Raw genomic sequence first — 13,280 nt, forward strand, 5'->3', positions numbered from 1 at the left:
ACTATGGTGTACACACATCGGAAAATTGTCGATTTTTCTCAACGTCACGAAGCTTCCAAATTCAACCGGTTTCTTGCAAAAAGGTGAGAAAGAATGGCATTTGCTTCCTCCTTCAACTAATGTTGTTTTAATGTTCATGCGACGTTACGGGTGGATGGTCGATGGACCCTTCCCCCTTTTACCGCCCACTGTGAAAGACTTGTTTCTGTTTCTCTCCAGATATTTTTACGAACCTCCTTCTCTTTTTCCAGCCGCTTCATTTATCCAGCAATGATTGTGATTGTTGTATCGACACTTTCATTTCCCAAAGGCTTTGGTATGTTCATGGCTGGGCAGGTTCGTATCCACCAAACTTTTTGCTTTTTCCCCTTCTGTATTAAATAAATTCCATCAAGTGTTTTTGCTTACAAAACTCGTTTTCCTGTGGCCACATAATATTAGGTTAAGTTGTATTATTGTATTATTAGTTAACTTTTATTTGAAATATACCACTTCCCGATTGACCGAAAACGGCAGTAACAACAGTAAACAAATCTCAAGCTATAATATCTCTTCTCTCGTAGTTGACGCCCAAAGAAGCTGTAGTCCAACTGTTTTCCAACTCCACGTGGACAAGCAACCCAAGCAGTGACAGTGAAAAGTATTTGTTATATTGGAGGACTGAATACAGCAATGTTTACATGACACTTGTCATCTTCATTCTTGTAAAGGTATTATATTTCATTGAGTTTAAAGCCCGAAGGGCTAGAGTTCAATCTCTAACCTTTCTCAGGCAAGAAAAAGTGAAGCCTAATGCGCCGCATTTTTGACGACAGATTGAATCTAGCAATTCCTTTGTTTACGATTGATATTTTTTTCGAAATTTAGCGGTAAATTTTAGTTTCAATCTGTCATTTGTGTAAAAACCAGGCGAACCGCTCAAGGCCGCGCAACTTTGGTAGGATTTGACGGCTTCAAATCCTAAATGCGAAAGCCCATCAAACGTGATTCGGTTTGAGAGAGGGTTTTAAAATTATGAGCTCGAGATTTACAGAAAAGGCACTTAAAAGACTACAACCATTTGTATAAGGTTAATATGTAAATATTTGATTTAAGGAGAAATCCTTCCAAAGATATATTTGTAACCAAAGCCACCTTCTCCACTTCCTATCTAAGAAGGTATGACATTGTTTTACATAATCTTCATGGCTTCAACGTTTTTATTGTTTTGATTTTCAGTTCATATTGACGGCACTTTGCATCGCGTTGCCGATCCCTGCCGGTGCTTTCTTTCCTGTATTTGTCATTGGTTAGTATTTATTATTGTCTGGTAGACCTTTTAGAATTTGAAATGTAGCCTTAAGAATAGTAAGATTCTGATACTCCGTCAATGACACGTATTCACTCTAGAGTGTGGTGTGCGCAGAATGAATGATCTGTTATTAGATTATAAGAATGATAAACGTGTATAGGCTCCGTGCTCACTGGTTTTAAGCGCTTTTTTATACAAAAAAATTTTGATCTCATTCAAAACGAAGAACGGCCATTAATCGATGATGTGGGCTATCAGTATTAATAAATTTGAGAATAGCCTGCAAAATACTGATCCCGTCCCATTTCGCCATTAGGTGCAGCATATGGTCGTTTAGTAGGTGAATGTATGGCTACATGGTTTCCAGATGGTATTCGTTCGGGATCGGGTGCTTCATCGCCAGTACTGCCTGGTGGTTATGCTGTTGTCGGTATGTTTTTATGAAATATTGCTCTCTAGTTGAAAATGAAGAACTTACTGATTTTCCTAACACTTCGAAAATGCAATCCCATAGATATAATAACCGATATTTTACGTGGATTGTCCATTAATCTAGGACTTTTAGACAGTTTTTTGATTGTTTTCACGGGTCCACGGACTGAATGGAACATTGAAATGAACAGGGATTCAAGTCTGCAACCCTACTTTAAGACGCTGACGCCTTAGACCACTACGCGATCCCTCCTTCCTCTTATCCTTAAATTAAAGGGAGTTAAAACTTTTTGCTTAACTTTCAGGTGCGGCAGCGATGGCGGGGGCAGTGACGCATACGATATCCACCAGTGTTATTGTGTTCGAGTTGACTGGACAAATCACTCACATTCTACCTGTCATGGTATGTATTTGAAGTGGAAAAATTATTATACTTTCTGAGGAGACATGATGTCAGAGCAAATTTGTACATTTCGACCTTATTTGAATCAAGAAGACCTGGCAAGCACTCTTTAACATTAAGACCGGAATGGTCGTGGTCATTCATATGTGCATTCATGTCTCAAAATGGTGGTCGAGGCTGTGCTAAGAGTGTTACATTATCTAACTAAGTCTAGATTTAGTTATTTTCAATTATGGAATCAACTGGAGTTTCTTTCCAAACATTCAGGATTGACAAGTTTTTTAATTGTCTTCAGAAGAGCAAAATTCGTCGAGAAAAAAAGGGATAATTGTTAAAATTTTTGTAACAGACCCTAGAGGGGGTTATTCCATCTCGTATTTTTGGACCTACCCCGGCGGAGGTCCTATAAATTAACCTCTGTTCGTCCGTCCGTTCGTTCGTTCGTTCGTTCGTTACCAACTTTTCTCGAGATTGACTCATTTTTAGTTTTTTCAGATTTTTTGCACAAAGATGTATAACTATAAACCCTCGAATGTGACGGAGCCCGATTTTCAAAAAGAAAAATTTTTTGGGCAAATTTGGGCCAAAAAACGGCTAAAAAATGGGATTTTTGGACTTTGTGAAAAAGCGGATCATAAATTTTTTCTGATTTTTTGCATGAAAGTAAGGTACCATCATAGGTAAAAGATGACTCAAGCAGATTTTCGCAAAAAAAATTTGTTGGCTCAAAAAGCGCATGTTTATCTATAAGAATCACTATTAATTAGCACTGATTAGCATACATCAATGTTCTTAGTCAAATTTTTTTATGAGATAGATGTTTTTTTTGCTTATGAGGGCTTACTTTTGAAGCATATGTGTGTTTAGACAGGAAATTTTGGTTGCTTGGCGTGTTTTTATAGAAAAACTGGCCAAATTCGGCCATTATCAATTACTTAGGTATTAGCTTTTCTCGAGATTGGCTCTTTTATTCTTTAGGATTTTTTGCACAAAGATGCATAACTATAAACCCTCGAATGTGACGGAGCCCGATTTTCGAAAAAAAATGTTTTTGGGCTAAAAAACGGGTTTTTGGGACTTAGTGAAAAATCGGATCATTATTTTTTTCTAATCTTTTGCATGAAAGTAGGGTACCATCATAGGTAAAAGATGGCTCAAGCAGGATTTTGCAAAAATTGTTGGCTCAAAAAACGCATGTTTATCTATAAGAATCACTATTAATAAGCATACATCAATGTTCTTAGTCAAATTTACTCAATTTTTTTTATGAGATAGATGTTTTTTTTGCTCATGAGGGCTACTTTTGAAGAATAACTATAAACCCTCGAATGTGACGGAGCTCGATTTTTGAAGAAAAAATTTGGGGGTAAATTTCAGCTAAAAAACGGCCAAAAAAGACTTTTTTGGACTTTGTGAAATATGATTTTTTTGCATGAAAGTAGGTAAAAGATGGCTCAAGCAGATTTTTGTAAAAAAATAATTTTTCAGCTTAAAAAACGCATCTTTATCTATAAGAATCACTATTAATAAGCATACATTAATGTTCTTAGCCAACTTACTCAATTTTTTGACGAGAAGGATGTTTTTTTGCTCACGAAGTCTTTAATATGAAAGAAAATTTCAAGAGCATGAAATTTTGGTTTCTAAATGGTCACGTCACACAGATATCAATTATAAATATGTTAAATGCACAACCAGGTAGGTCCATAAAAGTATCACTTGTTTGAAATATATTTCTTTCAGGTTGCTGTACTGATAGCAAATGCTGTCGTTCAACCTTTGCAACCGTCTATATACGACAGCATCATTGAAATCAAGAAACTTCCTAATATTCCTGATATCAAAAGAACCAGGTTCGTCTCTTGTGCCCTTATTTTTTTCGCTATTTTCACCCCTCCTATGCCCAATGCCCCGTTGTAGGTAGTAGGGGGCCATGACCACCTCTTTTTTTGCAGTCTAAATCTTTTTAATCGAAGTCCTTAAAAAACAATGTTTTATCCAATTGGATAATGCTTTATGGTGTTTAGAAGTTACAATAAACGAAGTTACAATAAACGAAGGTACAGTAAATCGCAAAACTTAATAGACAAGATTGTTTTTTTTAATTTGAAATGGAAAGAATAGAATGGCGATAGTTATAGTAAACTTCTACTTATATTTCAGACATTACAATGTGTGTGCAGGAGACATAATGCAGACGAGCATTCTTTACACCAGTATGACCGGCACATATATGGCCATCCGTGATCTACTGAAGAAATCTCCGCACACTTCCTTCCCGCTCGTCGACAAACCAGGTAAGCAAACTCATTGAACAAGATCCCTTGGAAAGACTAAAATCCAATTTTTTCCCTCCATGTTGACATCATTCTATGCGAGGAAGGTTGCTAAGTAGAGGGGACATTTTAATTATATGTTCAAAGATGGTAGATTTTTAAATTTGCCTCTCCCTTTGTTTTAATAGCAAAAAGTTTATATTAATTTATTATAGTTTGATATCTTCAATACCCTTAAATTTCAAAACCTAGTATGTTATAAAAAAGCAATGGACGATCTCCAATTACACATTTCCAATTTACTACCAACTACTAGATTTCATTTCAATTAGTGGCCGTAGCATGAAGGTAGAGTATCCAGCTACGGTGCGCAAGGTTGTGGGTTCGACCCCCAGTCGGGTGACACTAACTAAAGATTCCCAAAATAGTCATTGATGCCTCTCTGTTGGATTCTCAGCAGCTTAAGGGACGGAGTAAGGTTAAGTGGAAAAGCCCAGGGAAAGAAGTGGCGCCCTACCTCTGGGCAGACGGCTCAAGAAAATGGCAGACGAGATAGAGTTTTTATAAGATACTTTAATAATTGGTCATTTGAAGTAATAAAAATGATGCGTTCTTTAGAAAAAGTAACACAATTGTTTTATTACTGGTTAACGCAACCAAATCAAATAAGACCTTGTAAAAACTCTATCTCGTCCCGAAAATGGAGCCTTCGGGTCGCCTTTGACTGCAGTCGAAAACTTACGTCTTACTAGAATTCAATATGAATTTAAACACACTTTTTGTTGCATTTAGAGGGTATGATTTTGTTGGGGAGCGTACGAAGACCACAATTAGAATGGATGTTGCAAAGACATTTGTTGAACGGTCAAATGAGGAACGATAACACGTATGTACCTTATTAAATAGTATTAATTTTGACCAACATTTACATGGGAGGTTGGTAACTATAGGCTAAGACAGCCTATGATATAGAAGAGCTATATTGTGTTAAATACAACAGGTTTGTGGAAAGGACTTAACGCACTTCACGATAAATTGCCAGCTCGATTTGTAATATTCCAGCGATGCAGGGGAATAGTTTGTAGAAAGTATAATAGATCACCTATTGTGTCGTCTAAGTAGCCCTCAACACTATCCTTAACATTCATCTAACGTCATATTTTGAACATATTGTCTGACGTTTCCTTTCCTTCAACTTGAAGTAATAGTGAGGCTAGAAATGAAAATACCAATGTCTTATGAGATCTATGACGTTGTTTCTTCGCAGGATGTATTAGGAGGTTGCGGCCTTATAGACACGAAATCTACGACGTGACGTGAGATTGCGGAAACTTGCCGTGGGTATAGGGCTGGATAGCTAAGGTGTGGTATGATAAGATGCGAGTTGCGAGTTACGAGTTACGAGCTACGAGTTGCATTTAGAACCACGAGTTGCGAGTTACTTTTTACGAGTTACGAGTCAAATTAAAAGTGCGAGGTCGTAAATCAAAACTTTAATTAACTTTTTCTTTTATCGAAATTAGTGACGGACCAGATGGGAACGCTCGGCACGCTTCAGTTCATTTTTCATCCGGTGGTGAGGTATCCATCAAGAACCTTCAAGCTCAACAACGTCCGAAAAAGAAAACTTTTGGTAGCAAACTCAAAACTGGTACCACCGCACATCCAGTATCTTTGCAACGATTATTTAATACGAGTACATCAGAAATGGGTGAATCCGTTGCTACGCATGACTTCAGTGTTGATAATTCTCAGGTGAGAACGGAACATTTTGTGTGGACATTTTTTATTTATTATGTTTAGTTTGTAGATAATGTTTGTCACTGAGTTGAGCAACACCTTTGAACTTAAAATTGCGCTTTGTATCATTGCTGTCATTAGGTTTTCCTTTTCCTTTTACTTTCTTGTTTATCTTTCATGTTTATGCTTCATCCGAGGTACTCTATGGATAATTTGAAAAGTGTTTCTCAGTGGATTTTCAAATTAACAATCCATTTCTTCTCACTCTTAGGTTCCGAATAAAAGCCCCCCCCTCCCGCTTGTTAATTTTTCGAAAATTTTCCAACCCCCATGACCTTATTAGGACCCCTTTCCCCAGTTTATTAATTTTTAAGAATATTTTCAGCTGTCAAAGAGAAGGTCCCTTATTCTGCTCTAAATAGCCTATGTTTCAGTATGTTTACCTTATTATTGGGTTTTCAGAAGTAGAATTTCCAACCCCCAATTAGGCAATTAGCCCCCCCCCCTGCCCTGTTTATTAAAATGTCTCATTGTCCAACCCATTTATTCGAACCCCCTGTTTATTTAGAACCTAAGAGTATGAGAGTTTTTATCCTTTCGATCAACGGAATTTCGATATTGAAAGCTTCATTAAATCCATAATTTTAGATTCCACAATGGGAAATGGAGTTACTTTTGGAGCAAGTTGATTGGTCAGAATGCCAACTCGATCCAGCCCCATTTCAACTGGTGGAGAAAACATCCCTGTATAAAGTACACAAATTGTTTTGCTTGTTGAATCTAACACACGCGTATGTGACTACTCTTGGACAGCTAGTTGGAATTGTTTCTTTGAATGAGGTAAAGGTTCATTTTATAAAGAGAAAATCTATTTTGTTCCGAGTTCAGAATTTCTCCTTTTTCTAATATACTTGATCGTGCTGTAATAAAGTAATTGAGACACGTTCGAAAGTATTAAGACTTTTCTCAAAATCTGCTGAATGTTTTGGGTCTTATATATAGTAAAACGCCTAACATACCCATCCTTTTTTCTAAAAATCTGAGAATTAATTTTCTCAGTATTTTAGGACTAAGCAATTATAATTGAACGTTGTTAAAGAAGATTAAACTTGTGTCTTGGTCTGAAAGAGATATTACTAAACTTTTTTAGATTATAATACCTAAACCTTTAGATTTTTAAAAGGGAGTCATAGTAGTAAATTCCTTTACAGGATAGTATCATTATCATTTCTTCCTTTCTTTCTTTTCCCAGGTTCGCGATGCAGTTGAAAACGAGCGTAAATTTATCGAGCGGCGCTTGACCCGCTTACACAGCGGCGGTGACGGCCAAGATATTTACTTTGATGACGGCCAATCACAATCTTCCATGGAGACGAAATCAAGAGCGTATACAGAACCTGCACATTCTATTACTGGTGAATCTGTCGGTGCGATGTCTTTACCTGCTTTCAGCAGCCGAAGATGAGAAATTTACTAATTTTACCCTGTTTTCATGTTTTCTCCACAGTCACAATGTTCCTTTGGTAAATCAATTTTTTAGAAGTAGTATGTGTCACTAATTCGTTAGTAATGGGTGTGTTATTTGGGGTTTTAACTTTGGGAGAAAACACCAAAATTAGGATGCAATTCTTTTCATTAAAAGGAACTTAAAAAAGTGAGGGCTTTTGCTTTTTCTCAGATAGATTCATAACCCTTTTGGATGAAAATTCATCAGGCTCGATATTCTCAGTAGATATTTGACGAGTAGAGTCGAGTAGATATCGAAATGAATTTTAGCCACCAAATCAGGGCTCGTAAGAACCTTAAATCTACTAAAATCTGCTCAGATTTGAAATGGTTCCTCATTTTCTTCAATCTATTCCAATTTCTCCTCGATTCTCTCACTTTTCCTCAAATTCTTCAATTCAAACTGTGGGAACCATCCAAATTTTTGATGCAACTCAACTTCGCCGTTCCGTGGCATTCCGTTTTGTTTATGTACGTGGTGTCCATAGAAAGTCAATTTGATTTTAATTATTCTTTGATTACCGATTCTGTGACTTTTTGTGGACAACCTTTGTTACAATTTTAAAGACTTTGTATTATTTTTGTACATAGCTTTTTTTTTTTCATTCGATTTTTTTGGGCTTTTCCAGAAAGAACATTTTTTAAGAATTTCAGATGGAAATAGTATGCTTCCTTGAACTTGAACTTTTTTCAGATTTCTTCGTTAATGACAATGACCGTCACTGAAGATCAACAGTTTTATTTCTGGAAAAGCCTTATACATAATTATTTTTGTAAAAAGACATAGTAATATAGCGCATTTTCTAATTATCGTTTTATATCGCAGGCAGACTTAAAAATCTTACATCCATAAATTTGTTTAAAATATTTTTATATGATTTTATTATAATCAAAAAATTAATTACTGTATTTCAATTCTGTAAATTGCGAGTTCGGTTGGGTTTCCCCTAAAATATCAGTTGCAGATATTGTATTCGATTGTATTTATTTTTTTTCTAATTCTGACAAGCTTGGCACTTTTCTCCTTTTGGGCACCTACCTTTTTAATCAGTCTTATAAGACTTATGTCTGTTGCAGAAGTATGTGGTCACTTTACTTTTGTAAGCGATCTCTCAAGACCCACTTAAGCTAATAAGCTAAATTGATGGTCAATGCACTGTTGGCAAGATATTTTCGAGAATAAACTACTGAGGGTTCACAGGTTATACCGTTTTAACTGAGTAGTGTACGAAAAATCTAGGAAGAGATTTAAAATCAGCAAGGTTCAAACAAAGGGTTCCATCTAGATATCTTCAAAAATCTTAGATTTCTTATATTTTTCTCCTCGAAAATATCTTTCCAATAGGGTATAAGTAACATTTTTGATTTAACTTGATAGCTTAGACGTGTCCAGAAAGTTAAGTTAAGCAAATTTTCAATCGATCATATCTTTAAGAGACTTCAAAAGCCCATTGAGATTTTTTTGAGGCTATAAACTAGACCTACTAAGGAAGCCTTGCTGAAAATTTCAAAAAAATTTAGTGTTGCCTTAAAAAGATACGCCATCTTGAATTTTGCTCCAGGTCTGCCAAAATAGCAATTTTTTCGGCCATTTTTGACGGTTACGCAAAGATGGAAATCCTGAAAATGTTATTTTTGTGGCCAAAACCCACCAGTAAACCACTCATGGTCAAAAGTTTACTTCAAAAAAGTCCCAAGGACCATCAGCAGCCAGCTAAAAGTGCTTCCAAACCCAGATAACGCAAAGTTTGAAGCCCTCTACAGGAGGTGCTAGAGATTTTCGGGGAAAATTTTGGAGACTCAATTTGATTTTTTCTGATTCCCTACAAAAAGTTCTTGAAATCCACTGTAAATCAGCTTTCTAATGTACTTGAATAAAAATTCATTGGCTTTCAAAATCTGCTCCCCACCAGAGTTCATGATTTTTAGGGGTCAATTTTGGCTTAGTAGCCTATCTTTGAGACACTGTATCTTCAAAACTACTTGAGATATCAAGGTGAAATTTTCAGGGTCTTATTTTCTTGTGTGATAGATCATTTGGTCTAAATTTCAGCAAAATCCAAGAGGGTGAGGTATCACACCCTGAAGACTCTTAAAAAAAATGGCTCTTAAATGCACAACCAGGTAGGTCCATAAAAGTATCACTTGTTTGAAATATATTTCTTTCAGGTTGCTGTACTGATAGCAAATGCTGTCGTTCAACCTTTGCAACCGTCTATATACGACAGCATCATTGAAATCAAGAAACTTCCTAATATTCCTGATATCAAAAGAACCAGGTTCGTCTCTTGTGCCCTTATTTTTTTCGCTATTTTCACCCCTCCTATGCCCAATGCCCCGTTGTAGGTAGTAGGGGGCCATGACCACCTCTTTTTTTGCAGTCTAAATCTTTTTAATCGAAGTCCTTAAAAAACAATGTTTTATCCAATTGGATAATGCTTTATGGTGTTTAGAAGTTACAATAAATGAAGTTACAATAAACGAAGGTACAGTAAATCGCAAAACTTAATAGACAAGATTGTTTTTTTTAATTTGAAATGGAAAGAATAGAATGGCGATAGTTATAGTAAACTTCTACTTATATTTCAGACATTACAATGTGTGTGCAGGAGACATAATGCAGACGAGCATTCTTTACACCAGTATGACCGGCACATATATGGCCATCCGTGATCTACTGAAGAAATCTCCGCACACTTCCTTCCCGCTCGTCGACAAACCAGGTAAGCAAACTCATTGAACAAGATCCCTTGGAAAGACTAAAATCCAATTTTTTCCCTCCATGTTGACATCATTCTATGCGAGGAAGGTTGCTAAGTAGAGGGGACATTTTAATTATATGTTCAAAGATGGTAGATTTTTAAATTTGCCTCTCCCTTTGTTTTAATAGCAAAAAGTTTATATCAATTTATTATAGTTTGATATCTTCAATACCCTTAAATTTCAAAACCTAGTATGTTATAAAAAAGCAATGGACGATCTCCAATTACACATTTCCAATTTACTACCAACTACTAGATTTCATTTCAATTAGTGGCCGTAGCATGAAGGTAGAGTATCCAGCTACGGTGCGCAAGGTTGTGGGTTCGACCCCCAGTCGGGTGACACTAACTAAAGATTCCCAAAATAGTCATTGATGCCTCTCTGTTGGATTCTCAGCAGCTTAAGGGACGGAGTAAGGTTAAGTGGAAAAGCCCAGGGAAAGAAGTGGCGCCCTACCTCTGGGCAGACGGCTCAAGAAAATGGCAGACGAGATAGAGTTTTTATAAGATACTTTAATAATTGGTCATTTGAAGTAATAAAAATGATGCGTTCTTTAGAAAAAATAACACAATTGTTTTATTACTGGTTAACGCAACCAAATCAAATAAGACCTTGTAAAAACTCTATCTCGTCCCGAAAATGGAGCCTTCGGGTCGCCTTTGACTGCAGTCGAAAACTTACGTCTTACTAGAATTCAATATGAATTTAAACACACTTTTTGTTGCATTTAGAGGGTATGATTTTGTTGGGGAGCGTACGAAGACCACAATTAGAATGGATGTTGCAAAGACATTTGTTGAACGGTCAAATGAGGAACGATAACACGTATGTACCTTATTAAATAGTATTAATTTTGACCAACATTTACATGGGAGGTTGGTAACTATAGGCTAAGACAGCCTATGATATAGAAGAGCTATATTGTGTTAAATACAACAGGTTTGTGGAAAGGACTTAACGCACTTCACGATAAATTGCCAGCTCGATTTGTAATATTCCAGCGATGCAGGGGAATAGTTTGTAGAAAGTATAATAGATCACCTATTGTGTCGTCTAAGTAGCCCTCAACACTATCCTTAACATTCATCTAACGTCATATTTTGAACATATTGTCTGACGTTTCCTTTCCTTCAACTTGAAGTAATAGTGAGGCTAGAAATGAAAATACCAATGTCTTATGAGATCTATGACGTTGTTTCTTCGCAGGATGTATTAGGAGGTTGCGGCCTTATAGACACGAAATCTACGACGTGACGTGAGATTGCGGAAACTTGCCGTGGGTATAGGGCTGGATAGCTAAGGTGTGGTATGATAAGATGCGAGTTGCGAGTTACGAGTTACGAGCTACGAGTTGCATTTAGAACCACGAGTTGCGAGTTTCTTTTTACGAGTTACGAGTCAAATTAAAAGTGCGAGGTCGTAAATCAAAACTTTAATTAACTTTTTCTTTTATCGAAATTAGTGACGGACCAGATGGGAACGCTCGGCACGCTTCAGTTCATTTTTCATCCGGTGGTGAGGTATCCATCAAGAACCTTCAAGCTCAACAACGTCCGAAAAAGAAAACTTTTGGTAGCAAACTCAAAACTGGTACCACCGCACATCCAGTATCTTTGCAACGATTATTTAATACGAGTACATCAGAAATGGGTGAATCCGTTGCTACGCATGACTTCAGTGTTGATAATTCTCAGGTGAGAACGGAACATTTTGTGTGGAGATTTTTTATTTATTATGTTTAGTTTGTAGATAATGTTTGTCACTGAGTTGAGCAACACCTTTGAACTTAAAATTGCGCTTTGTATCATTGCTGTCATTAGGTTTTCCTTTTCCTTTTACTTTCTTGTTTATCTTTCATGTTTATGCTTCATCCGAGGTACTCTATGGATAATTTGAAAAGTGTTTCTCAGTGGATTTTCAAATTAACAATCCATTTCTTCTCACTCTTAGGTTCCGAATAAAAGCCCCCCCCTCCCGCTTGTTAATTTTTCGAAAATTTTCCAACCCCCATGACCTTATTAGGACCCCTTTCCCCAGTTTATTAATTTTTAAGAATATTTTCAGCTGTCAAAGAGAAGGTCCCTTATTCTGCTCTAAATAGCCTATGTTTCAGTATGTTTACCTTATTATTGGGTTTTCAGAAGTAGAATTTCCAATTTTGCTTGTTGAATCTAACACACGCGTATGTGACTACTCTTGGACAGCTAGTTGGAATTGTTTCTTTGAATGAGGTAAAGGTTCATTTTATAAAGAGAAAATCTATTTTGTTCCGAGTTCAGAATTTCTCCTTTTTCTAATATACTTGATCGTGCTGTAATAAAGTAATTGAGACACGTTCGAAAGTATTAAGACTTTTCTCAAAATCTGCTGAATGTTTTGGGTCTTATATATAGTAAAACGCCTAACATACCCATCTTTTTTTCTAAAAATCTGAGAATTAATTTTCTCAGTATTTTAGGACTAAGCAATTATAATTGAACGTTGTTAAAGAAGATTAAACTTGTGTCTTGGTCTGAAAGAGATATTACTAAACTTTTTTAGATTATAATACCTAAACCTTTAGATTTTTAAAAGGGAGTCATAGTAGTAAATTCCTTTACAGGATAGTATCATTATCATTTCTTCCTTTCTTTCTTTTCCCAGGTTCGCGATGCAGTTGAAAACGAGCGTAAATTTATCGAGCGGCGCTTGACCCGCTTACACAGCGGCGGTGACGGCCAAGATATTTACTTTGATGACGGCCAATCACAATCTTCCATGGAGACGAAATCAAGAGCGTATACAGAACCTGCACATTCTATTACTGGTGAATCTGTCGGTGCGATGTCTTTACCTGCTTTCAGCAGCCGAAGATGAGAAATTTACTAAT

The 13,280-nt window shown here is 36.4% G+C and overlaps 2 protein-coding genes across 2 annotated transcripts; both read left to right on the forward strand.

Moving 5' to 3' along the window:
* Positions 1 to 3: 3 nt before the first annotated feature.
* LOC136818906 (chloride channel protein 2-like) lies at positions 4 to 7,776 on the forward strand. The gene is made up of 12 exons (XM_067075146.1): positions 4 to 83; positions 252 to 336; positions 564 to 710; positions 1,219 to 1,288; positions 1,608 to 1,721; positions 2,029 to 2,126; positions 3,870 to 3,979; positions 4,290 to 4,423; positions 5,195 to 5,288; positions 5,926 to 6,157; positions 6,791 to 6,982; positions 7,395 to 7,776. The coding sequence occupies exons 1-12, from the start codon at positions 4 to 6 to the stop codon at positions 7,605 to 7,607; spliced, it is 1,569 nt and encodes a 522-aa protein (XP_066931247.1). The 3' UTR covers positions 7,608 to 7,776.
* A 936-nt stretch (positions 7,777 to 8,712) lies between these two features.
* Positions 8,713 to 12,558, forward strand: LOC136818907 (chloride channel protein 1-like). The gene is made up of 6 exons (XM_067075147.1): positions 8,713 to 8,727; positions 9,818 to 9,927; positions 10,238 to 10,371; positions 11,143 to 11,236; positions 11,874 to 12,105; positions 12,553 to 12,558. The coding sequence occupies exons 1-6, from the start codon at positions 8,713 to 8,715 to the stop codon at positions 12,556 to 12,558; spliced, it is 591 nt and encodes a 196-aa protein (XP_066931248.1).
* Positions 12,559 to 13,280: the final 722 nt, after the last annotated feature.

This window comes from Clytia hemisphaerica, unplaced genomic scaffold (genome assembly GCF_902728285.1).
Source record: "Clytia hemisphaerica strain Z4C2 unplaced genomic scaffold, Clytia hemisphaerica genome assembly, whole genome shotgun sequence".
NCBI lineage: Eukaryota > Metazoa > Cnidaria > Hydrozoa > Leptothecata > Clytiidae > Clytia > Clytia hemisphaerica.